Here is a 24,582-nt window from a genome sequence, read left to right on the forward strand (position 1 = left end):
ATAAATAAGGTTTTCGGTTGCCCATTTGGTAGCCACATCGGAGGGAGGAAAGTGAAATTAACAACTAACTAGTCATAAATTACTTGGAGTAAAAATGGCAAGTCTTACTTTTGAGTCAATCTGGATAGGCTCATTACCTCTTTGGTTCTAAGTATTTTCAGAATGAAGCCCTTTTCATCATAGAGAAATTTATAATGGTTTAGGTACAGGCAGCACTCATTCCTTCATAGTACTGCTTTATCTCTGAACAGGCAGTGATTTTTTTTTTTAAAGAGACAAGATGGGTATGAAGGTTTAAAGATGTGCAAGGCAAATGTCCTGCTAGCAATACACGCTGTCACTTTTAGATGAACTGTGGTTAGCCACTTCCCTTCCTGTTATGCTACACGTATTTTCAAGCAGCTTGACCTCACTCACTTTTGTGCCGAAGTAAGCCGGATTGCGTTTAAGAGGCTTTGCTCTAAGGGAGCCTATAACAGCATCCCTGAGAACAATCAGTCACTTCCTGTTAGAGGTTTGCCTCTGTTGAGAGCTTCTCAGCACTTCCTGGATGTGTCTGTTATTTAAGGCTGTGTGCCTGCAGAGTTTTGCTGCAGGCTTATAGTTTCTGTTTGGTAAGTGGAGGTTTTTCCATTGGTAAGTGTTTGAAAGTTGTGGGCTATTTGTCATGAGGCTTTTCCTGCGTGTTTTGTGTAGCAGCTGACTGTAAAAAGTCATCTGCTAGTAAAAGCATTTGCTAGATTTTGCAACTGTAACAACTTTCATTGGGGGGAAAAAACCTCTGGGCACTGTTCCCACTCTCTTTGCAATGTTGTTACTATACTCTTACACTTTATTCCCGCAGAAGGTGTTAATATTGCTGTTACTACTGGAGTTTTATTATAGATGTCTAGCTAAGAGTGAGTAAGCTGCTTTCCCCTGTGAGCATTGAAGTGCAATATTGGACCTTGCTTTTTAGTACCAATTCTAATACTAGATCTGTATGTTTTCCTGTGTTTAGATAAGACTGAAGCTTAAAACCTACCATCTGTCTATTAAGGTTGTGCAAGACTTGTCTTTTTTTCTTTTTATTATGTTCTGAGATAGTTCTAAAGGCCAAGGCTCTGATTATTACTTTATGATATATATGCATGATCGGTGTGGTTGAACAAATTCTATAAACTGGGTTTTTCCTTAATTGTGAACTAAAGGAAGTCTTGCTGCGAAGTGTATCTTTTTACACCCCTGTTTCTGTACAAAACAAAGCTAGATGTTAGTGAATAATTTCTGGAAGCTAGTTGGGAGTTCTTTGTCATTCAGTTGAATTAGAAATAATTGTTTTAAGCTTTCTTGAGTTAGGAATGTGATACTGTCCTATATCAAGTGAGAAGGCTTTCCCAGCTCAATCTAGAATCCTATTGGTTCTCCAAGATTTCAGATGAAAATCTTGTCTAGGTCTACTTGGAAATTCTAGGGTCTGTATCAGAGACTTTCCATACAGTTACCTTGTTGGCCTACAGCTCCCAGAACCCTGTGCTAGTTGTGCATTGTTGTTGTTTTAAAGTAACTTTCCAGGCTCTGCATGTGAAGTACATACTCAAGGCCTACTTGGAAGTGTTAAGTCTGAACCTGGGATTTTCCACAGTTTAGAAGAGTTATCATGGTGGCCTACAGTTTCCAGCCTCCCTCCATCCATCAGCTAACACAGTGGCTGTGCTTTTTGGGTGATTATGAGAATTGTGGTCCAAAGCATAGCTTTCTCCAGTTCTGCTTCTGGATAAAAAACAGATACTCTTGTTAATGAAACAGTTTGCTGAAGGGCTCAAATTCTGAGCAATCTTAATACCTCTCCACTTTGATTGGTTTGCCAGCTGTAAAGACATCTGGAGCATAGTACAGTCGGCCCTTCTTATACATGGATTTTTTATACACAGATTTAATCATCCATGGTTTGAAAATGGTCAAAAAAGTATACATTTCAAATATCAAACCTTTATTTTATTTTCATAAGGGACACCATTTTGCTATGTCATTATATTTAATGGGACTTGAGCATCCACGGATTTTGTTATCCACAAGGGATCTTGGAACCAAACCCCAGCGTATAACAAGGGTCCACTATATGACCATGATGATCTGTTCTCTTGTAACATCCTTGCTGCCGTTACTGCAATGCATTAGACATGGGCTTGACTCTGAAAACTAGCCAGAAGCTTAAGATATATGACTGCCATAAATTTTCATGGTACAGCCACATTTATGTGTATTTTGGCAATTTAAATTATCTCACTGGCTGCCTATTCACTTCTGGGCACAATTCAGGTGCTAGTACTTACCTGTAAAACCCTAAATGATTTGGGCTTCAAATACAAGAAAGAATGCCTCTTCTTGTAACAGTCTTTGTTTAACTGCCAAAATGCTACTTAGGTGCCTTCAAGAGAGGGCACAGTACATGTAAATGAATGAAAGGGCTTCTTTGTAAGTGGTGCTATGAAGCACTCCTTCTTATAAACTTGTGTGTAGCAGCTTATAGGTGATTCTTTCGGATGGCAAGCAAAATGGATTTTGTTTACCCAGGCATTTCTACTTGCATGAGCTGTTTTTAAAGAAGAATTTAAGAGGTTTGATTGTTTTCCTTATGTTGTGGTTATGCACAACCCTGAATTTCTGAACAGAATAAAGGATATTAAAAGCATTCCCCAAATACAAACATTTGTTAATGTCACTCATTACTGAGGAGAGTTTACTTTTCAATGTCTATATTCCATATTTGCACCTAGCGAAAAGTGACAAAGGTGGAAAACATAGTTCTATTTTTTTAAAATAATGATAGTTTTGTTTTGTTGACACAGATTGATGGTGATCTTCCCATAGGATGTTCTTGGCAAGATTTATTTGGAGCAGGTTTGCCATTGTCTTTTCTAAGGCTGAGAGAGTAAGACTTGCCCAAGGTTCATGGTTGAGCAGGGATTCCCACCTTGTTACCTTGGAGTCCTAAACTGCATTTGCAATAATCCAGGTTGACACCACGTTAACTGTCATGGCTGAATGCTATGACATTCTGAAAATTGCAGTCTGATGTGGCACCAGAGGTCTTTGACAGAGAAGGCTAAATGTCTCATGAAATTATATTTCCCAGAATTCTTTGGATTGAGCCATGGCAGTTAAAGTGGTATCAACCTAGATTATTTCTACAGTGTGGTTGCAGCCCCAGTCAAACACTCAAACCACTGTTCTTCAGGATTCTACAATGAATGTGTTGGAGAAATACTTTTCCCTTCTGTTATTTTACCCCTGGGACTGAGAGAACATGTCCCCTTGGGCAGGTGGATAATTTATTTCTTCTGGCCCTTGCCAGCAGTTCTGGAGGAAGTGATGGAATGTATCAGGGATCTTAGCTGGTTGTTTTGCCAGAACTTCAATGTGACTGTTGCTGCTCCAACGGCTGATCTCCCAAGATTCCACAATGGCAAGGGGATATAATCTTCCTCACATCATGAGAGAGTGGTTCAACAGCAAGGATCAGGTAGTACCCATCTACAGATGGGGGACATCTTTTTGGGCCTCAAGCTAACCCATAGCTCTTGGCTCTTTGTAGCAGCAGTGGTGGCTAAAATGAGATGGGGAGATACAGGCCTGTTACAGACGGCCAAAATAAAGCTGCTTCGGGTCTCTTTGGAGGCATGCTATTTAAATGATGCATGGGTCCTAAGAGTCCGGAGGTCGTGCCAAAGCCACACTCCATTCCTAAGCACTGGAGTGCAGCTTTGGTGCAGCTTCCGGATTCTTAGGATGCATGCATCATTTATACAGTATACCTCCAAAGAGACCCGAAGCAGCTTTATTTTGGCAGTTTGTAACAGGCCACAGTATTTAAAAATCCCTTTTCAGGCCTTTCCAGAGATCAATAGGATGCACATAGTATAGAACGTGGGCAATTGGAGGTAGGGTTACGGAATAGACTTATTCTTCCTTAATATACATCAGGGCTTTCTTGGTGGTGGTACCCCAATTATGGAACTTCCCTCCATTACAGATCCTCCAGACTCCTGACACTGGAACATCAGGCACAAACACCACTGTTCGTAGAAGCTTTGGAAGAATAAGCAGCTGGTTGATTTGTCTTCTAATGCTGCTTGTTTGCATTGCTTTTATTGTACCTTAGCCAACATTTATCATTGCTTTAGTTTTTTTCAGCTAGTAATTTAGGTACATTTAACTTGTGATATTAACAGTAGGTTTACGCTATGAGAGACAACGAGACATAAATTAATATGATAACTGTTACTAAGTTTTACTGGTATCTCTTGCAGAAGCTTTTTTGCCTTAAAACATGTTCAGCAACCTTCAGCTTGCTACCTTCTATCATTAGCTTGGTCTGTAGTAAGTTGAAATCTAAAAAAAAATCTGGAGGGCGCAAGTTCAGGAAACACTGCTTTGTATCAGGTAGTTCTAACAGTCCTCTCTGGTCCCATATACCTTCTTAAAATCAATAGAACTTAAAATGTGCTTTAATACCATTCTTTAAACATGGAAGCCATTTGCTTTGTTCTCATAGCTCATCTAAGAGATCTCAAGTGTAGGGTAGTATTTGCTGAAGCATCAACTAACCTTTAGACCAAGTAGCTAAATTTAGTGAAGACAAGAAAAAGATAACCATATGGTATTCCAAGTTCTACTGGCTTTGGTTGTTCAGGTTAAGAAGGAATGGAACTTTACTTGGATCAAGTGGGACTCGAGAGATAATATATGTTGTAAGATCACTATTGCATGAACTTTACCTTCCTCATTACTTGTGTGATCCCTTCACTTTTTGTTAAATAGGTCAAAAGGGCTTCCTGTACTCTTGGAAAGGTGTGAGCTGCTCTTGAATATGCTAACAAATCACTAATGTGTGTGTTTAAGGGCAAAAGCCACAGTCCACAGAATATTATGCAATAAGTAAAGGGGCAAAGTGTCCTTCCATATCTCTTGAAACTGCTGGAACCCAGCAAATTCCTTGCCAGACATTTGAAGTGTGTTTCTGGAGCTGTGAACTGCTTGAACTTCATATTACTGATACTGTCATTAAGCTTAATAAAAAAAATAATCTGTATCCAAAGGAGCAGACTGGCCCAACCTTTTCTTGAGCAGGTGAAGGAGGAAACTATATAAGTGGATCAAAGTAGGCTCCAAAGGATTGCTAGCTTTAGTAAAAGTATGTTACCTCATGACTTGGCAAAGCAGTATCAGTTAAAATCCCAGAAACACATGAACTTTGTATTGAGTCAGGCCATTGGTTCATCATGCCCAGTCTTCTGAGATTTCTTCTTCCATAAATGTATGCTTGGAAGTAACATTGATTAGCTTTGTTTGAAATATTAAAATTACTATGGAGATGGGATATGTTTTGTAAAGTGTCTGTACTTCCAAACTTCTTTTAAAAATAAGATCATCATACTTGAACTTTCAATCAGTATGTCTTCCAAAATCAAGCAGGACCAAAAGCAGCACATGGAAAATCATTAACAACCATTTTAATTTCCAATAACATCTTATCATGCAAAGGCCACATCCTGGTTATATAGCCAAGATTTAAAACCTTTCATCTATTCAGATATGTTGAACCACAGCTCCTTAATTCATAACCACTGACAATTTTTTGGTTGGGATACTGAAGTCCAAAACATTTAAAGCAGTGAGCAGGCAACCAGCTCTCCAGCTGTCTTTGTTTACAGCACCTTTGAGCCCTAGCCATCCGGGCCAATGGTAAGGGGTATATGTATAATAGAGTCCAAAAACTGCCAGATAACCACAGTTATCACCTCCCCACCTCACAAGTCACTGATACCTAATTTATAAAACAGGAGACAATGGACTTGTGCTTGCTTTCCTATGTTAAAGTGTAGAGGTGGATAACTGCAGTGCCTTGCAGAAGTATTCAAACCATCTCCACCCTTAGATTTTTTTTCACATTTGGTTGTGTTGCAATGTGAAATTGAAATATTAAATTGGCATTGTTAGTACTTGATACATTGTTTCCAGCTAATATACACAAGACACCCAACACTGTGAAAATGCAAAAGTACACAAGTTACCTTGACAAGAGTTGTGGTGTTAAATCTCAGTAAACTAAAAGAAACTGACATTTAATAAAATGTATTTATACCCCGCCTCTCCATTAAGATCAAGATGGCTAACACCATTAAAATACAATAAAATACAATGTCCCAAAAACTACCCACCCACCTACCCACTGCAACTTCTGGTTGCAGAAGTTTTTGCACACTTGGTAGAAGCACCTTTGGCAGCAGTTACAACTGTAGACCACCTTTGATAAACCTGTATTAGCTCTGTGCATCTGGTTCCCACTGTCTTTGGCAAAATAACTTCAACTCTGTTAGGTTGCATGTTGGCAAACAGCTGTTTTCAAGTCCTGCCACAGATCTCAATTGTATTGAGATCCAGGCTTTCACTAGGCCATTCTGAGAACATTCAGGTTCTTGTTTTTAAGTCACTTTTGCTCTGCAATAAGGGCCACTAAGCTAATAGAAAGTGAATCGCCCCCTTATTCCCAGGTTTCTTGCAGTTCTGAAGCACAGGGGCCCAGACAGGACAGCCTCAGCTTGGATGTTGAAGTCCCCCAGCACTACTGGAGTCCAACACCAACCCTGAGATTATCCCAATTAGCTCAGGAAGGGAGACTGTTGAGCAGTGGGGAGAGTGGTACATCCCCAGGTCTTGTCTGCGCTTTACAGAAAGACCTGATGGGCAGAGCTCAGAGAGATTAACCTCTTCCCCAAGCCTCATCCAGCTAGGTCTCTGTAATACATGCTAGGCAATAATTCAGAATTGCGCATAGAATCATAAAATCATAGAAGAGACCACCAGGGCCATCCAGTCCAATCCCCTGCCATGCAGGAACTTTCAATCAAAGCATACCTGACAGATGGCCATCCAGCCTCTGTTTAAAACCTCCAAAGAAGGAGACTCCACCACACTCCTAGGAATCGTGTTCCACTGTCGAACAACCCTTACTGTCAGGAAGTTCCTCCTAATGTTGAGGTGGAATCTCTTTTCCTGCAGCTTGCATCCAGTGTTCCGGGTCCTGTTCTCTGGAGCAGCAGAAAACAAACTTGCTCCCTCCTCAATACTACATCCCTTCAAATATTTAAACAGGGCTATCATATCACCCCTTAACCTTCTCTTCTCCAGACTAAACATATCCAGTTCCCCAAGGTGTTCCTCATAGGACATGGCTTCCAGACCCTTCACCATTTTAATCGCCCTCCTTTGGACACGCTCCAGTTTCTCAACATGCTTTTTGAATTGTGGTGCCCAGAACTGGACACAGTATTCCAGGTAGGCCCTGAACAAAGCAGAATAGTGTGGCATCATGCCCTATGAAGAATAGGCTTGTTCTCTTATTCACTGATCTTGGCATTTAACAGAGTTTTCAACCTAAGGGCGCTGTCACCAAGGCTATCCATGCTATTTGAACTAGGAAACAGTTTTAGGGCAATGAGCACCCATTGTGGGAGAAAGGTAGGATAGAATTCCTTGAAATAAATGGATATTATGCTCCCCTCCTCCGTGATATTGTAACTGTCTCCTCACTTCATATCTAATTCAATGGCTGCTCCCTGAATCTGTTAGCCACCTCCCTCCTCTGGAAAACACATTCTTCTTTTGTGAAGTTGAAGGCTTTCATGGCCAGCATCCACAGTTTTTTGTGGGTTTTTTGGGCTATGTGGCCATGTTCTAGAAGTTTATTCCTGAGTTGTTCAGGGTTGTGAGGGAGCTAACTCAGCTCCCTCCTGCCCCGAACCAGATCCTTGAACCTTCCAAGGCCTGCTGTGACCGATTTAACAACTTCTTCACGGATAAAATCTCTCGGATAAGCGAAGGTCTGGATGCCAGTATTAGAGCAGAAACCAGAGTAGAGGCGTCCAGAGCTTCCATGGACTTGGTTAAACTGGATCACTTTGAGTGTAAGTACCGAGGATGTGGACAGGATCCTTAGGAGTGTTAGGAAGACGACCTGCTCTCTCGATCCCTGTCCCTCATGGCTGGCGGCTCAGGGGGGACCGGTGGTAACTTCAATGTTACACCGGATTATTAATACATCTTTCAGGGATGGGCAATTTCCTTCGAATTTAAAATTGGCCACTGTAAGACCTTTATTAAAAAAGCCCTCCCTTGACCCCCTGATGCATAATAATTATAGGCCTGTATCGCTGTTGCCATTTTTGGGTAAGGTGATCGAGAGGGTGGTTGTGATCCAGCTCCAATCGATCCTGGATGAAACGGATTATCTAGACCCATTTCAAACCGGCTTTCAGGCGGGTTACGGGGTTGAGACTGCCATGGTCGCCTTGGTCGATGACCTCCGTCTGGGCATTGACAGGGGAAGCGTGTCCCTGTTGGTGCTCTTGGACATCTCAGCGGCTTTCGATACCATAGACCATGGTATCCTTCTGGAGCGCCTGGTAGAGGTGGGAGTCGGGGGCACTGCGCTCCAGTGGTTCTGGTCCTACCTCTCTGGGAGGTTCCAGATGGTGCAGCTGGGAGACGTGTGCTCCGACAAGAGACCCCTAACATCTGGGGTCCCTCAAGGAGCCATTCTGTCTCCCATGCTTTTCAACATTTACATGAAACCGCTGGGAGAGATCATCCGGAGACATGGGGCGCGGGTTTATCAGTACACTGATGACACCCAAATAATTTTCTCTATGTCTCCGACTGATGCAGTGACCAGGGATGGCATCTCTCCTCTCGTGGCCTGTCTGGAGTCGGTAATGGGCTGGATGAGGGAAAACAGACTCAGCTTGAATCCAGAGAAAACGGAAGTACTTGTGATAGGTTCTCCTGGCCCAGGGATGGCGGTGGTTCCACCTGTCCTGAATGGGATCACGCTTCCCGTGAGGGACTCTGTACGCAGTCTGGGGCTGCTCCTCGACTCGTCGCTCCACCTTACATCTCAGGTGGACGCGACGGTCAGGAGCACCTGTTATCAGCTTCGGCGGATACGCCAGCTGCGTCCCTACCTGAGCCAGGGGGACCTAGAAACAGTCGTACACGCTCTGGTAACCTCTTGGTTGGATTTCTGCAATGCGCTCTACATGGGGCAACCCTTGTACCATACCCGGAAGCTGCCATTAGTGCAGAATATGGCAGCAAGACTGGTCACTAATACATCTAGGACCAGTCATATAACACCGGTCTTAAAAGACCTACATTGGCTGCCTATTCGCTTCCGGGCGCAATACAAGGTGTTGGTTATAACCTATAAAGCCCTAAATGGCTTGGGCCCAGGGTACTTAAAGGACCGCCTCTCTCCGTACAATCCGCCCCGCACACTCAGATCCACCGGGCAGCATTTGTTAAGAGTTCCGGAGGCTAGATTGGTTAACACCACTAGAAGGGCCTTTTCCATCTCGGCCCCCACCCTCTGGAACTTGCTGCCCATCGAGCTCCGTTCAGCAACCTCCCTGGCCCAATTTAAGAAGGGGCTAAAAACATTCTTTTTCAAGCAGGCTTACCCCTGATTCTTTGCCCTGAGAGTCCTCTTCCCCCCTCTGTCAGTTGTTTGTGATCTGGCACAAGTTCTTTTATTACTGTTTTAATGGTATTGTTTTTATAAATTGTATTGAATATTGCTGTTAACTGCCCTGATGTTTCGAAGGGCGGTATATAAATAAAGTTATTTATTTATTTATTTATTTATTTATTAATGTTTCACCAGCATCTGTGGCTGGCATCTTCAGAGAATGCATGGTGAAACATCAGGAATAAACTCTTCTAGAACATGGCCACATAGCCCAAAAAACCCACAAAAAGCATCCTTCCTTCATTGGACAGACAAAGCAATTGCTGTTAAAACAATCAATAACTATACAGACAGGCGGGTGGTATTATGAAATAACCACTTTTGAAGGACAGGCCATTGTCCTTATATATTCCCAAAGTGGCTCCTTGTGTAGAGAAGGCAGCCAATCAAATCAAAGGTTGGAAAGAATAAATAGTCAATTAGTTACAGTTCGAAGTCAGATAAGGTTTCAGTTAAGTTCAGAAAGGGACAGTTGTAGTGAGGTTTCCAGAGAGGAATGAGGTTAAAGTCCAGAAGTGAGGAACTTAAAATCCATACAGAACTCAAACTGAGGAAGTTAATGTAGAGAAATATCCTGCGGGATAGAGATAGCCAGAGAAGCTAGTTAATTAATAGGAGTTAGTTAATAGGGTTTTAAGGAAAATAACCCAAAAGAAAGACAGTGTAACAGTAGCCATTGTTCTCTCAGGAGAGTGGAGGAAGAGGAACTGTAACTGAAACAAAATAAAGACTAAGGCCTGGTACAGACAGGCTTTACGTGGCATCCTCATCATGTGCTAGGGTTGCCTTGGGATCCTCCGCCCATATGCGGCCTAATCCTAGCATGTGATGGGGGAGTAATCATGGCGGCCTCCCGTCCACATGGGAGGCCACCATGATTACATCACACGTGCCGTGTTCAAATGGCACAGCGCATGTGTGACATCGTTGTGCCATCCCAGGCCGCTTACAGCGGCCTGGGCATGGCGCACAAAGGAGCTCCGAAATGGAACTTCTTCTGAGGTCACGCCTCGTTCCCTCAGCCACAAATGGCTGTGGGAACGACGCCAGGGGGAAAGGGGGCCAAGCGGCCCCTTTCTCCCCTGGCTGTGGCTCCCAGGGTCTCCTGGGGCATGAAGTCCCAAGGACACCCCTTTTCGGGACCTTTTTGCCACTTCTCCCTGGTCTTGAAAAGCGCTGGATTGGGGCCTCTGGGCTGCTGGTGTGGCTGCCCTGGCCCCAATCTGTGGAGTAAAGGGGCGCATGCAGGCCACCCCAAAGAGGCAGTCTGTACCCTGCTCAAGAAAGTAAAATCAAAAAGTGAAACAAGTAAGACCATTGTATGAAGTAGCAATTGTCTAATCCATCTTCTAGTAATGAAATATTTTTTATAAATAAAGTTCCATTTTCATTTTAACAAAACCTTGTTTGCAGTTTGAGTACCGTATATACTCGACAATAAGTCGACCTCATGTATAAGTTGAGGGCAGGTTTGGGAACCAAAATAATGGATTTGCTATAATGCATGGGTAAGTCAAGGGTAAAACCTAGGGGCATATAGCAAAGGGTCTAAAGGATGAAGCAAAGCAAAACAATGTCAAAGAACTTAAAAAATTCCAGCAGACATAACTCTTTGTGCTTACTCTTAAGGCTGGATGGATGAGAGAGTAGAGGGATTCATTGCTCCCAGGATAGATTATACTCTTGGTTTTCACCAGGAGATGGTTCCTTCTTTTAAATAAGAGTTAAGATACACTATGTACATTGACCCGTGGATAAGTCAACTCAGATTTTTTGGGTCAATTTTTTGACCTAAATTTCTAGACTTATACATGAGTATATACATTATATATCCACACTACTAATATAAAGCATTTTAAAACAAAGTTTAGAGAAATTTTTAAAAGGGGGCAGTAACAAATTGGTGGCGGCAAAGAGATAAAAAAATCCCTTTGGGTTGCCACAATAGGAAAATAGATGGGTGAGTGGGACTCATCTTGACAGTCCCCCAAAGGGGTGACTTCCATTTGGCATTCCCCCATTTGGCAGCTGCCCCACCAACAGTGGACCTATCCCTCCAAGAGACCTGCTTTTATGTCCCAGACAGACAAGGCAGCTGTGCTGGATGCTGAGCAGTACCTTCTGAGTCACAGTCTCAGTCCTGCAAAGAGCAAAGTCCCACTAGTGGAGCAAAGGTACATGCCTTTTGGAAACTGAGGTTCGCTTCTTCCACAATGTCTAGATTTGTGGCACTTCCAGGTGATAGTTGTGTTATGAACAGTTTCTGCCATATCAGCTGCAGATGCACTATACAAGTAAAAGAACAACAAAACAACCCCCTTGCCCCCAGGCTTACAAAATTCTGAAGTTGCACTGAGCTTATTTAAGCATGTCACAGCAAAGGGGATGAATACTTATGCAACTAGTGTAAGTGCCAGTTTGTTTTTTTAACTTTTGTACCACAATAAAACATTTTACTTTCACAGGTTGAGTGTCTTGTGTGCATCGTGTGGCAACAATACCAATTAAATCCATTTCAGTTCCAGGTGTAACACAACAAAATGTGGAAAAATGGGAGGGGGTGTTTCAAAACTTATGCAAGATACTGTCATTTGGCATCAATAAGGACTAACAGTAACTACAAATAACATGTTTACATGTTGCAGAAAAGGAAGGATAAACAGCTACTAGCCCATCTCTCCCAGCCCTCTTGACTTTCCCAGCCCTCTTGGACAAACAAACATAGCACTAAGTTTAAATACTTTAACTGGGGCTTGGGAGCCCTCTCGTGGTTTAAGCTGCTCAATGGCCCAATTCTCAGTATCTCCCAAATATAAATGGGCACAGAAGCTTGCTCTCCTTGTACAGTGTGGAGAATCTTCACTTCACTGTTGGTGCAGTTTTACCACCTGATCTGTACTAGTGCTTTCTCTAATGATTGCCCCATGACTCTGATCTTACCAAGGTTTTCTAATATTTCATTTAATTCTGACCAATATTATCAGAGTAATCATAATACTTAACACGAAAAACTGTACAGTACATGGTGAATATAATGTGTAACCTAGATTAATGGTTTCTTAACTCTAGTTTAGGAGCAAACATTTGTGGCACCCAAGATATTCTTGGCCTGCAGCTGTCATAATGACATGCTGGCAGGTGCTGATGGGAGTTGCACTGCAGTACTATCTGAAGGGTTACAAATTGCCCATCCCTATGCTACTCAGGTATCACATAACTTTTCACTTAAAGTAATACTTCCAAATTCACTTCTGAGAACTATGTGGATATAGGTGAACATGGTCCTATGTGTATGGGTTACACTTTAGCTGCTGAAGGAGAGATATGTGGGAGAACATTTGATAATTAAGGTGTATATGAGGAGAGATAGAAATAAAGACTGCCTTTCCCAAGACAGTTTCAGTTCTGCACATCCTGATCAGTACTTGGGCTGTCTAATTATTCTTTGCATGTATGGACTCATGTCTACTCCACTAAACCTAGCTAATTAAAACAACATAATTAACTACCACAGTTAAAAATATTGAAAATTTTACTTTGCCATTACTTTTAAATCACCTGTAAATATGGCAGACAAATCGCTGTTGTTCAGGTTTGTGTGAGGATTTCATATTTTCAAAAGTGGAGGATTAATTTTTTTTCCAGTCATGCTTCCAGTATTCTGCCTAGGGATTACTCGAGGGGAAATAATCATATATTTCTCCATTCGTTCAAAAACGGCCTCAGCTAAGGATAGTGTGTATTCATGAATGCACAGGGGAAATAATGGACTGGATGAGGAAAAACAAATTGAAGCTGAATCCAGACAAGATGAAGGTGCTTACTGTCAAGCGTCCTAACCTGGCTTTGGAAGTGTGTCACCCAGTCCTGGATGGGGTTACACTCCCTCTGAGATACGGTGTTCACAGCTTAGGAGTGCTTCTGGATCATGCTCCAAATGACAGCTCAGATACATGTGATGACCAGGAATGTTTACTATCAGCTTTGACTGTTATGGTAGCTGCATCCCTTCATAGAGCTGGAGGACCTAAAGATGGTAGTGCACTCACTGGTAACCTCAAGGCTAGATTTTTGTAATACTGTACATTGGGTTACCTCTGTACCAAGTTTGGAAACTTCAGTTAGTTCAAAGCACAGCCCCCAGATTCGTTACCCATACATCCAGGAGTGGTCATATCACATCTTTTAAAGCCCTACATGGTTTGGGTTACCTATGGGATTGCATCCTCCCATATAATCTGCCATGCATTCTCACATCCTCTGGGAGACATTTACCCCAGTCAGCCAGAACTAGGTTGGCAGCTGTCACCCAGTGGCAGCTGCCCCTAGACTGTAGAATGACCTGCCAACAACATTAAAGACCAGCCTATTCTGGCTGCCTTATCCAGACATTATTTAAAATTGTAAATTGTAAATTATGATTTTTTAAATATGGATGATTTTTAGTGTATTTGTCTGTCTTATTCTTATAAATGGATGATGTGTGTTTTTAACTGATGGGGTGCATTTTTAACTGATGCTGTATGTTGTATATTAATCTGTTGTTGTTTCCCACTTTGATCCATGCAATGTGGTGGGTAAATGATGATGATGACTTATCAGATCACCTACCTCAGCCTCATTTAAATGCCCACAGACCCCTTCCTTCCTCATTTTAACTAAAGACATCATGCAATCACTGACATCAAAACCAGCTTAGTTTGCCTGACACCATCTCTTGCTTGATACCTCTGCACTGTACTTCTGCTTTTTAAATGTTAAAAAGATATTCAAGTTGGAATGTTAGCTTCCTGAAAAAATAGCAATGCTTTTTTTCCTTTTAATTTTGTTCAATTTTTATTCTAGTCCTGTGGTGGTGAACCTATAGCACACATGCCCTCTCTAGCATGCAAAGCTGTCTCTGAGGGCACATGGAAACAGTTGAAGGCACGGAAGGGTGGGGTAAGAGGAGGAACAAAAAAAAAAGGTGACAGGTACATCTGCAGTACTGTCCACATCAGATGTGCCTGTCAGCTTTTGTTTGGGTTGGGAGTGTGACAATGGAACTAAGGGACAGTCTGCCCGTTTTCCCTCCAAAGAGAGCCTGCAACAACCAAACCATGCGGGCTCCCTCCGCACCAAGCACTGTGTTGTGTCAATGATGCAAGCACGGTGCCCTGACGTGCGGATGCGGTGCTGTGCTTGCGTCATTGTGGCGGCCCCTGTATGGACAGGAGGCTGCCATGCTGGTGGCATCCATACAGACCAGGGTTCGGGAGTTTGCAGTTGCTGCACGCTCCCAAACCCTAGAATCAGCCCCTTCCCACCTGTCTGTCTCGGGCCTGAGTTGATTTTTTTGAAGAGAGGGGCAATTGCTAGAAGAGAGCATCTGCAAAGTTTTGACATTTAAAGTTCAAAAAAGCCCCTTCAGGGGCCTAAAGTGACCTATGGGTCTACAAACATGGTGAAAATGCCCCTGTCCACCCTAGAAGGCATTTGGGAGCAAACATACCTTTCTGGATGGGTACAATGGGAAGGGGCATGCTCGCCTTCCTCATTTGCCCACTCCTACTTTGAACTATCTTAAGCTTTCTAACAATCTATTAACTTGCCTTTTCATATCAGTCACAATCTATTCCAATAAATGAATGTGGTGACTTAAAATTCTTATGAGCAGCACGTAATAAATTGGTTGAGGGAAGAAGGTCAATTAGTTTCCCTTGCCATTGAGCCCCCATATACTCTCAGTATCTCTTGTTATAGAAGTGGGGAGATCTGGGAAGAGCAGAAATTTGAGTGGTATGGAGAATTGTACAGAATGGACAAAGTCTTGCTAAGGATCTGTGGAGGCTGCATGATTACAGGAAATGCAATCTTCTTTGTGAAGTTTGGTGGATATATTGTTGAATCCTGGCTGTGTATTCATACAGAAACTTTACAGAGTTTAACACTACTTCTAAACAGAGATCCAGCACACTTTAATGGGTTGAGTGTTGGACTAGGGCTCCATGAGACCAAGGTTCAAATTTCTGCTCAGCCTTGGAAACGCACAGGGCTACCTGGGGCAACTCACACTCTCTTAGCTTTAGAGAAAAGTAGTGGCATATCTCTTCTGACTAAATTGCATCAAGGAAACCCTGTGACAGGGTTGCAGTATATCCAAATTGACTTAAAGATGCATAAATAACAACAAAAATGTCCAATTAATTGTGCATAGGAGTGCAGACCAAGGGAAACAATATGACATCTGCAGTTTGCATTGTTGCTCATATGTATTGTATTGTTCGTCTTCATGTTGGCTGTTCCCAGACTGTGGAATTGTCTACCTGGAAGGGTAGTTGGCACCCGTTCCCTCTCAATTCAAGGAATGATAATGGCAAAGATCTTACTATTTAGATTTTTAGCTGCTAACTGCATTGTTGCAAAAAAGTGGTTTAAATTGGGGGAGTTTTGCTGTCCCTTTGACTTCATTATTTATTTGAATGGTTTCTAAACTATTTTCAATTAGGTTTTTCCCCCAGTATGATTGCTTGTCTCTTTTCAAAGATTTTTTTTTTTAGTCTGAATTGTGTTAGCTGCATTTTGTTTTAACCTATGCTGTAAGCTGCCTTATGTCCCATATTGAGAGCAAAGCAGGACATAAATAAATAAAAACAGGTAGTCTTGGATTTGGCTGAGATGGATAATCAACAGCACCAGCTTAAGATCTGTCATGACTGTGAAGGCTTCTATTCCAACCAAATTTGGCTGTATAACATTGGCACTCTATATAGTATTATTGAAAGCCAGAGCAGTGTAGAAAACCCTGGGTGACCTTGGGTGAGTTGCACTCTCTCAGCCCTAGAAGGAAGACAATGGCAAACCCCCTCTGAACAAATCTTGCCAAGAAAAACTCCTGATAAGTTCACCATAAATTGGAAACAACCTGAAAGCACATAACAGCATCAATAGCATTATAGCATGCCCTCCATATCCACAGATTATTTATCTGTGGGTTCAACCATCCATGGTTTGAAAATATATTTTTTTAATTCCCAAAAGCAAACCTTTATTTTGCCATTTTATATACAATTGTGTTTAATGGGGCTTGAGTATCCATGGATTTTGGTATCTATGTGGGATCCCGAAAGCAAATCCCATCAAAGGTTAAGTGTATTATTTACCAATAATAGCATCAATATTCATGGTTCTTATTGCCTGTCATTTCTGATCTTGATATACATTGTGATAGATTGGTTACTTTTTGTCTAGATGCAAGCTTATCTCTTATGGCATTGGCCCAGGTTTATTGTAACATGTGAATCTGAAATAATTTTATTCCGCTGTTTATGGAAAAGTAAAGCATATTCACGACTTTCTGCCCCTTTTACTTTAGGCTTCATTAGTCTGCCAGCACTGATTGAAAAGGATGATTTGGATACTTCAGCTATTGTTTTCACCGCTCCCAACTCCTGCTTTGATTGGCCTTATTACATTTGGAACAACAGTCTTCCTATGGCTGATAACCAAACCAAAACCAGTTGCACCCCCGGTTGACTTGAACAAGCAGTCCATTGGCACTGAGGTAAAAGCAAGGTCATTCTGTGAACTTTAGGTTCAAATGCATGAGTTTTTGAGCCCCTGTTCATCATTAGATATCTGCAAATTATGCTTCTACTCATAAGCTTTTTAGTTTTTTCAGAATCTCAGAAAGGGAGCCTGGCAAGTCTGAACCCAAATTGAGAAGATGGCATTAATAAGACCATCACTAGCTGCACTGCTCTCATGTTTATAAATTGGCATGACTGCTTTCATCTCAGTGTAAAAGAGAAGACTGGCATGAGTACAGATCATGACAAAAAGCCTGAATGTTGACTGGACCTTATACAGATGTTAACCTCAGTTTTTGCATATAGGGAGGAGCTAGAAGAAGTGCACTTGTACCCGAAGGCAAGCTTCTTTCTTATTACTATGAAGATGCAAAGACCTTGTATGAAACTTTCCGGAGAGGACGTTATGTATCAGGTAAGCAAGCAGTTGGCTTTGAAATCTCTACTGCTAAGCCAAAGGCACATAGTCATTTTCATCTTGTGATTTTATCCGCATTTTGATAATGGGCCTTATGCCAAACTTAGTTATTGGAGGGATAAGTGCCTGCTAAAGAAGCTATGTATAAAAGTGCTAACAGTAAGACTTTGTCAAAACATTTCTTTGCTGCTGTTCATTACAAGGAAAACATTGGTTCACAGTGGTCATCCATAATGATTAAATTATTCTAGCTACAGTGATTGCTAGCTGTGATGATGTGCTACTCTCAAACAACTGGTTTTTCAATTGGATCCACATGAAATCTAATATGAATTCTTTCTGGATCATTTTAAGCCCCCTTATAGCATCTGAACAACTGGTATGAAATGAGAAGTTTTACTTCCATTTATTGGAACATGAATCTTGAGAGCGAATGATAGGCTATGACGTACCTTTTATGATCTTTTTCACACAATACAGTTATTAGCACTTCAATACCATGGTGCCATCCGGTGGAATCCTGGTTTTTGTAGTATAGTGTGGCACTTGTGTTCTTTATCAGTGAATGAAAAATGCCTCACAAAATTACAAATTCTAGGACTCATAAGGATGGCCCATGATATCAAAGTGCTATAACTGCATAGTGTGAAAGAGACCATAGAAGAAAACACTTTACTTCCAGTGTGGTGTGATGGGGCTATGCCCAAATTTGATCAGAACACTAGTTCTGAAGGAGAATGAGTAGACAGTTTCCCTGGTCAAAACTCTAATGTGGAGCACCCAGCTGTTTTTTCAAGCCTGTGGGGAGACTGGGCAAAGTGAATATAAATCACATATTGTTTGTCTTCCTCTTTACACACAAATTGGACACAGTTCAAACAGCAGCTCTGAAGAAAATGGTTAATACCTCATAGACCTCCCCCCTCCCAAATGAATATAGTGAGCTAGTCCCGAATCTCCTGAATCATGTGTAGTTTGGCCCATAGCTAGCTGTCAGTTTAAATAGCCACTTCTGATTTCTTTTAAGATGCTTAATCTTATTTTCTTTTGCAGAAAATGGTCCTTGTTTAGGATACAGAAAACCAAAGCAACCATATCAGTGGCTGTCCTACCAACAGGTTAGTTATAAAAGTGTTTTGGACAAATAATCCAAAAACTCTTGCATATAGATGCTGACTTTCTCTGGTTTTTCTAGGTTCTGGACAGAGCTGAATACTTGGGATCAGGTCTCATACACAAAGGTTGTAAACCTTCATCGGATCAGTTTGTCGGCATCTTTGCTCAGAACAGACCAGAGGTAATTTCTTCTAGACTCTAATTCAGGTTGTATGTATAGTAAGAGTATGCCTGAGTTTGCTACAATGTGGGAACAGCTGAGTGTTTCCATAATGGATCCATGTATTATTATTATTATTATTATTATTATTATTATTTTATATAGCACTGTAGATTTGCACAGGACTGTACATAAAAACAATAAATATATAAGAGTAAACCTGCCTATGGCGTACAATCTATTTTACAAACTCTATTTTTCTGGTCTTTTCTTAAGGAAAATATCTGCTGACTATATAGCTAGACATAGTATTTGATGTGCTAAGGATTTCCTAATGTAAACTGTACAATGCTGCAACTCTCTGTATAATTTAGGTAGTAACATCTAGTTGTCATGTCCTCTCTTGGTCATTCTTCTAAAGTTTCTTTGTGTAGCAGTTAAAGCTTTGAAGTTTACAACCTCAAGCCCCCCAGTGTAGAACATTAATACCTGGAGCCCAAAGGGAAGGGTTACTAACATGTGCCTAATATTAAATATATCATTCCATATGCTAGCATAAATGTGAAGTTACTTTTCCATTTTCTCTCACAGTGGATTATATCTGAGCTTGCCTGTTACACTTATTCAATGGTGGCAGTTCCTCTTTATGACACACTGGGCCCAGAAGCAATTGTGTACATTATTAATAAAGGTAAGCATCTGCTCTCCATATTTATGAAGAAAATCCATCTCTTAGCAAGTGACTATGAAAAGTGAAATCTGATTGATCCTCAATAGAAATGAGTAGGTTTTTTCCTCGGTTTAGAAACTTTGCTTTTTGAATGCCAGAACTCTGATTAACTCTGGCTCAGAAAAAAATTATACCTGCTTCTTTAGTGTATATAGCAGTGGCTAAATGATGTTCAAGGCCAAAATTTGTGGGTGGATGCCCTCCCTGGCCTGGGTATTCTCTGTTGCTTTAATCCAATTCCTGCTTAGTTTGATGGAACAATGTTACTTTGAAAATAGGAGTGAATTATGAGAATTGAGCAATGAAAGATCTTACATGATAACAGTTCTGTCAGCTTTTGGAAGTGGCTTGTCATAAATTTAATGAAGCTGGCAGTGGCAAAAAAAGGGTTCTGAATAAACTAGATTTAATCACCTGTTCTATTTCAGTTGTTAAATGCCCCCTAATGCTTTTCAGGAGATGAAAATCTGTTAGGTTAAATCCTGAGAGTAAAGCTTGTCAAAACTAAATGTACAGGAGAATTTATCTCTTGGGATATAATAACAGTAATGAGTTCTCTGTACTAGTCTGGACAAGCTCTCTTCTCATTTCAGAGCATGGTACAACTTGCAATTATAGCAGGTAAAGACCCAAATGACAGAAACTTGTGTAATGGTAACCTGACGGTCTGTTCTTAAGTTAACTAAAGAACCTTAGAAGGAGTGATTAAAAACTGGAAGTCACAGAGGAAGATATCTGACATCTTCTCCCATCCTCTCCCTCTTCCAGCAGCTCTGAGCAAAGAAACATGTATTAGAAAGGTTGTCCTTTAGCATAACGTGTGTAAACATAATGGTTGGCTTAAGATGGAAAATGTCTATGCCATTTCTATAGTTTGAATCACTCCCTTTCTTAACAGCCTTTGCAGTTAAAATTGACATTGCACATTTCAATGCAGCTTGTTTAGTTGTAAGTGTTCTTGGTAGTGCTGGTATATATAGGCCAACGGTTGGAATCATATAGCCCTCTAGATATTGTCAGGGCATAACTCTTGGCATTCTTCATCATTGGTTGTACTAATTACCTCGAGCGGGAGTAGTACTCCTGATAGGAAGGCCACATGATTCTTACATCTGCTGTAGGCCATTGTTGTCTCCAAAGCAAGAGTAAGGTACCTGTGATCCTCCATAACATGCTGAATCCAAAAACACTTGGAGGTCTGTTGTTCCCCATCCTGGCTCTAAAAAGACCAATATAAGGCCTGCATTCCTGGTAATGAATTTATGAGCAATATCAGTTGTCTGTGATTCTTTGTGATGAAAACAGACATCCATGTCTTGTTTTTGTGAGTCACAGAGGTTACTGGCCCACATGAGTGCCACAAAAATGTCAGCCAAAATATCTTGTATTATTTTTTAAAGAACTCAAGGCTTGAAATATGAGCTTCCGCAGAAATGGGATCTCTGTAAAATGGTTATGGAATTTGGATGTAATGTAAACAAATGTGAGAATTTTTAATACATTCCTACTTGCAAATGTGTCAACAGGTGGAGTCTCCTCAGCAAGCTGAAGTTATACTTGCATATCTCATGTATAACTTGGTTCCTGTGGACAAGATGCAGTTTTTTCAATTGTGACTTGTATTCTTTCAGCTGACATATCTACAGTGATCTGTGACAAACCAGAAAAGGCACAGGTGGTTCTTGAGAACTGTCAACAAAAGAAGACACCAGGACTGAAAATAATTATTCTGATGGATCCTTTTGAAGACAATCTAAAAGAGACAGGAGCTAAAGCAGGGATTGAAATTATTTCATTGCGAGATATTGAGGTACTGCAACCTGTTGGTGGTAGGATCTTCTCTATTTAGATGCTCCAAAAATAAGCTTCCTTGGTGTGGTGCAGTTGAGTAATTTAATTTATGTCCTAGGTTTCTCCCAGCACAGATTTCATGGCCAGTTTGAATGTACAGATCTCCAAGTATGACTTGGAAGTCCACATGGAAACAAAGCCTGATGCTGAGCAACTTCTCATAGAATTCTTTAACGGCCTAGTACTACATTCCATAATCAGCCTTCTGGATGTGTTGAACAACAACTCCCTCCATTCCCAGCCAAATATATTGTATTATTTTGGTGCTTGGAGATAATGGGAGTGGTATCATAGCACATTTGGAAGATACTAGCTTGGGGAAAGCTGACCTAGCATCTTACTTTTAGCTGTTTTAGTTAGTTGTGGCTATGGCTGTTTACACACTGGAAAGATTACTATCTTAGCTCCCTGTCAATTTTATAGATTATTGTTATGCTTGGTGTTGAACAGTTTCTGTTGCGATCTGTGAGCCTCTTCATCTACATATATTGATGATATTCCATTTTTATAGACAATGTAAAGTAAAACATTGTAACCTTTTAATGCAGCAAACACAGTGGAGACAAGCTCCATGTGCTAAAAGATGGTTAACTGTTTATTAGTGGGCTTTTTAAACACTAATAAACAGTTGACCATCTTTTAGCATGTGGCACTTGTCTCTTCTGTGTTTGCTGCATGGCTATGTGCTTTCAGTCCCTTACCTATACTGTAACTTTTTAATGCCCACACCATTCTCCATGCATTTGCCAGCGTGGAACTTTTTATAACAAACCTAGCCATAAAAGCTAGATCCTAACTCTTATTTTGGAAGAAAGATGAGATATAAATCTAATAAATAAATAAATAAATAAATAAATTTTCATTTATTTATTTATTTATTTATTTAATTTCCAGGATTGATATCCCACCTTTCTCCCACAATAGGATTCATAAGTTAAAATTGAAATGGTCAATGCGCCAGGCAATTGTTGTCTAAAGATAAGAACTGTCCCTAGGTTGATTTCTCTGTCTTTTTAATGGCTTGTAGTTCAATTGTGTGTGTGTGTGTGTATGAGAGAGATCAGGATTTTCTCTACAGTTGTGAGTATTATGAATAGAAGTTAGTTGCTGATATAGATGAAATATTTCCAATCAAGATTTGTCAAACTTATACAGTCGCTCCTCCATTTTCGCAGACTTCAGATCCACGACCCTTGCTTACTCACAAGGGGCAAATGGAGGGGCTAAAAATGGGGTGCATGCCCACAGCATGTGCGCGTGGGTATTTGCAGGCGCACACCCCCATTCAAGCCAATGATGCTTGAATATCTGTGATTTTCATTTTCGCGAGGGGGTCCGGAACAGATCCCATGCAAAAACGGAGGGGTGCCTGTATATGAAGTTTGGGGGGAAATTATTTCTTTGGGTGACAACTTCCAGGATCCTCCAGCCAGTATGGCCACTGGAACTTGTAGTCTAAAACTACTTTTTCAGTCTGTACTTGTCTTCAGAACTTCATTCTACACTTTTTTGCTTCAGTCATCTATGACTGAACAAATCAGTTTAGAGGCCATTTCATGTGCCACCTATTCTCATCCCTAGAATGAATGGCATAATCCTGTTTTTTCCCCTCCCTTTATAGACACTTGGAAGAAACAACTTGAGCAAACCAGTTGTAAGTACTCATTTTTACAGTTTACGCAATAAACCATGCCTATTTATCACCAGGTATGATGTGATGTATTTGGTTCTACTCAGTACTCACATTATCTAATTTCAGCCTCCCAAACCAGAAGATCTCAGTATGGTCTGCTTCACAAGTGGAACAACAGGTGGGTTACCTGAAGTAATATCATTGTTTGAGTCATCTTCAGGGCTAGCCACACACAGCGTGCATTGCAGCAGTCTAATTGTGAAGTTACAGTGCATGGACTACTATGGCTAAGTTATCATGTCCAGGAAAGGCCATAGTTGGTGACACCAAGCACTCTGAGCCACTAGGTCTATATGGGCCTCCAGTGACAAGGATGGATGTAGGAGTATTCCTAGATTACACACACACCCAATCAAGGGCAGGCAATCTACCTAATGCCCAAACCCATCAGTCCATAAAACCTCCATCTTTTCATGATTCAGCTTAAGTTCAGCTTCAGGTTTGTTTGCTTTTTTGTATTTTTTGGCCCAGCATCTAGGCATTGCCTCAGGACCTTCAGAACCCAAGCTGACTTGAATAGCATGGAGAAGTAGAGCTAAGTGTCTTCAGCACACTGATGGCACCTGTCCTCAAAACTCGTAAAGACTTCCCTAGTGGCCTCATATAGATGTTCAGCATAGGAGTTAGAATGGAACCCTGTGGCATCCCACAGCACAATGGCCAAGGGGCTGAACAGGAGTCTTTCAGTACTGCTATGTGGAACTGCTCTTAAAGAAAAGATCACATGTTGCCAGCTGTAATAGTAAATGTCCTTGTTTGTGATGATGCAATATATTTACATGCCCACAATGTTCTTGCTTTCTAAAATGAATTGTTAAACCAGTCACTTCATGACTGCAGTTACATGGCCTTTATCCAGAATGTGTTCCATATCTGGGTTGGGCATGCCAGACTTGTTTCCTATGTACACACCTGCCGAATATGCAGAAAAGTGTGCTTGCAATACAAATAGCACATTTGGAAGAAGAAACAGCTGCTTGGAAGAGTAGTGGGATGATGGAATATTTTTCTGCAAACAGTGAAGCTTCTACACTGAGATGCTGATAGCAGGGCTGGAACACTTGAAGGATTTTTTCTTCAAAATTAAAAGTCAGTCAAACTGAGGTATAGTTCTTAAAGCAAGAATGGCATCATGAATAGCATGCCTCTTGCATGACCTGTTTCTGAAAGCTAGATCTCATTCATGTGCATGTGTTTTATAGGTGACCCTAAAGGAGCCTTGCTAACACATGAAGGTGTTGTTGCTAATGCTGCAGCTTTTATAAAGAGCATTGAGGTAAGTTCAGGTGTCAAACTAATATGCTGTAGAGCAGCCTCATTTAAAAAAAGACAGAAACACTAAAAAAACCCCAAAAGCTCATATCATAATCAAAAACTTATGAGTAATACAAAAATAATACAAAGCTAAGCCATTTAGACTAAACTACCAAAATCAAAAACTGACATTATCAGTAAGGATCCAATTAAGTATCATGATT

At 41.0% G+C, this 24,582-nt stretch overlaps 1 protein-coding gene across 3 annotated transcripts in view; it reads left to right on the forward strand.

The window, feature by feature from the left end:
• Positions 1-528: 528 nt before the first annotated feature.
• Positions 529-24,582, forward strand: part of ACSL5 (acyl-CoA synthetase long chain family member 5) — a 35,029-nt gene continuing 10,975 nt past the window's right edge. Inside the window, exons 1-10 of one of the 3 annotated variants that reach the window (XM_089509902.1) lie at positions 529-614; positions 16,923-17,111; positions 17,443-17,551; positions 18,608-18,672; positions 18,750-18,851; positions 19,422-19,521; positions 21,192-21,370; positions 23,033-23,065; positions 23,171-23,222; positions 24,307-24,380. In XM_089509902.1, coding sequence (XP_089366028.1) covers positions 16,956-17,111; positions 17,443-17,551; positions 18,608-18,672; positions 18,750-18,851; positions 19,422-19,521; positions 21,192-21,370; positions 23,033-23,065; positions 23,171-23,222; positions 24,307-24,380 — 870 coding nt within the window. In that variant the 5' untranslated portion in view covers positions 529-614; positions 16,923-16,955. Of the gene's footprint in view, positions 615-3,406; positions 3,506-16,922; positions 17,112-17,442; positions 17,552-18,607; positions 18,673-18,749; positions 18,852-19,421; positions 19,522-21,191; positions 21,371-23,032; positions 23,066-23,170; positions 23,223-24,306; positions 24,381-24,582 lie in introns of those variants that run through there. The other 2 variants (XM_089509901.1, XM_089509903.1) reach the window with 2 other exon arrangements.

The sequence above is a fragment of the Sceloporus occidentalis genome, unplaced genomic scaffold (assembly GCF_023333645.1).
Source record: "Sceloporus occidentalis isolate IW3139 unplaced genomic scaffold, rSceOcc1.0.p SCAF_2, whole genome shotgun sequence".
In the NCBI taxonomy this organism is placed as follows: Eukaryota; Metazoa; Chordata; class Lepidosauria; order Squamata; family Phrynosomatidae; genus Sceloporus; species Sceloporus occidentalis.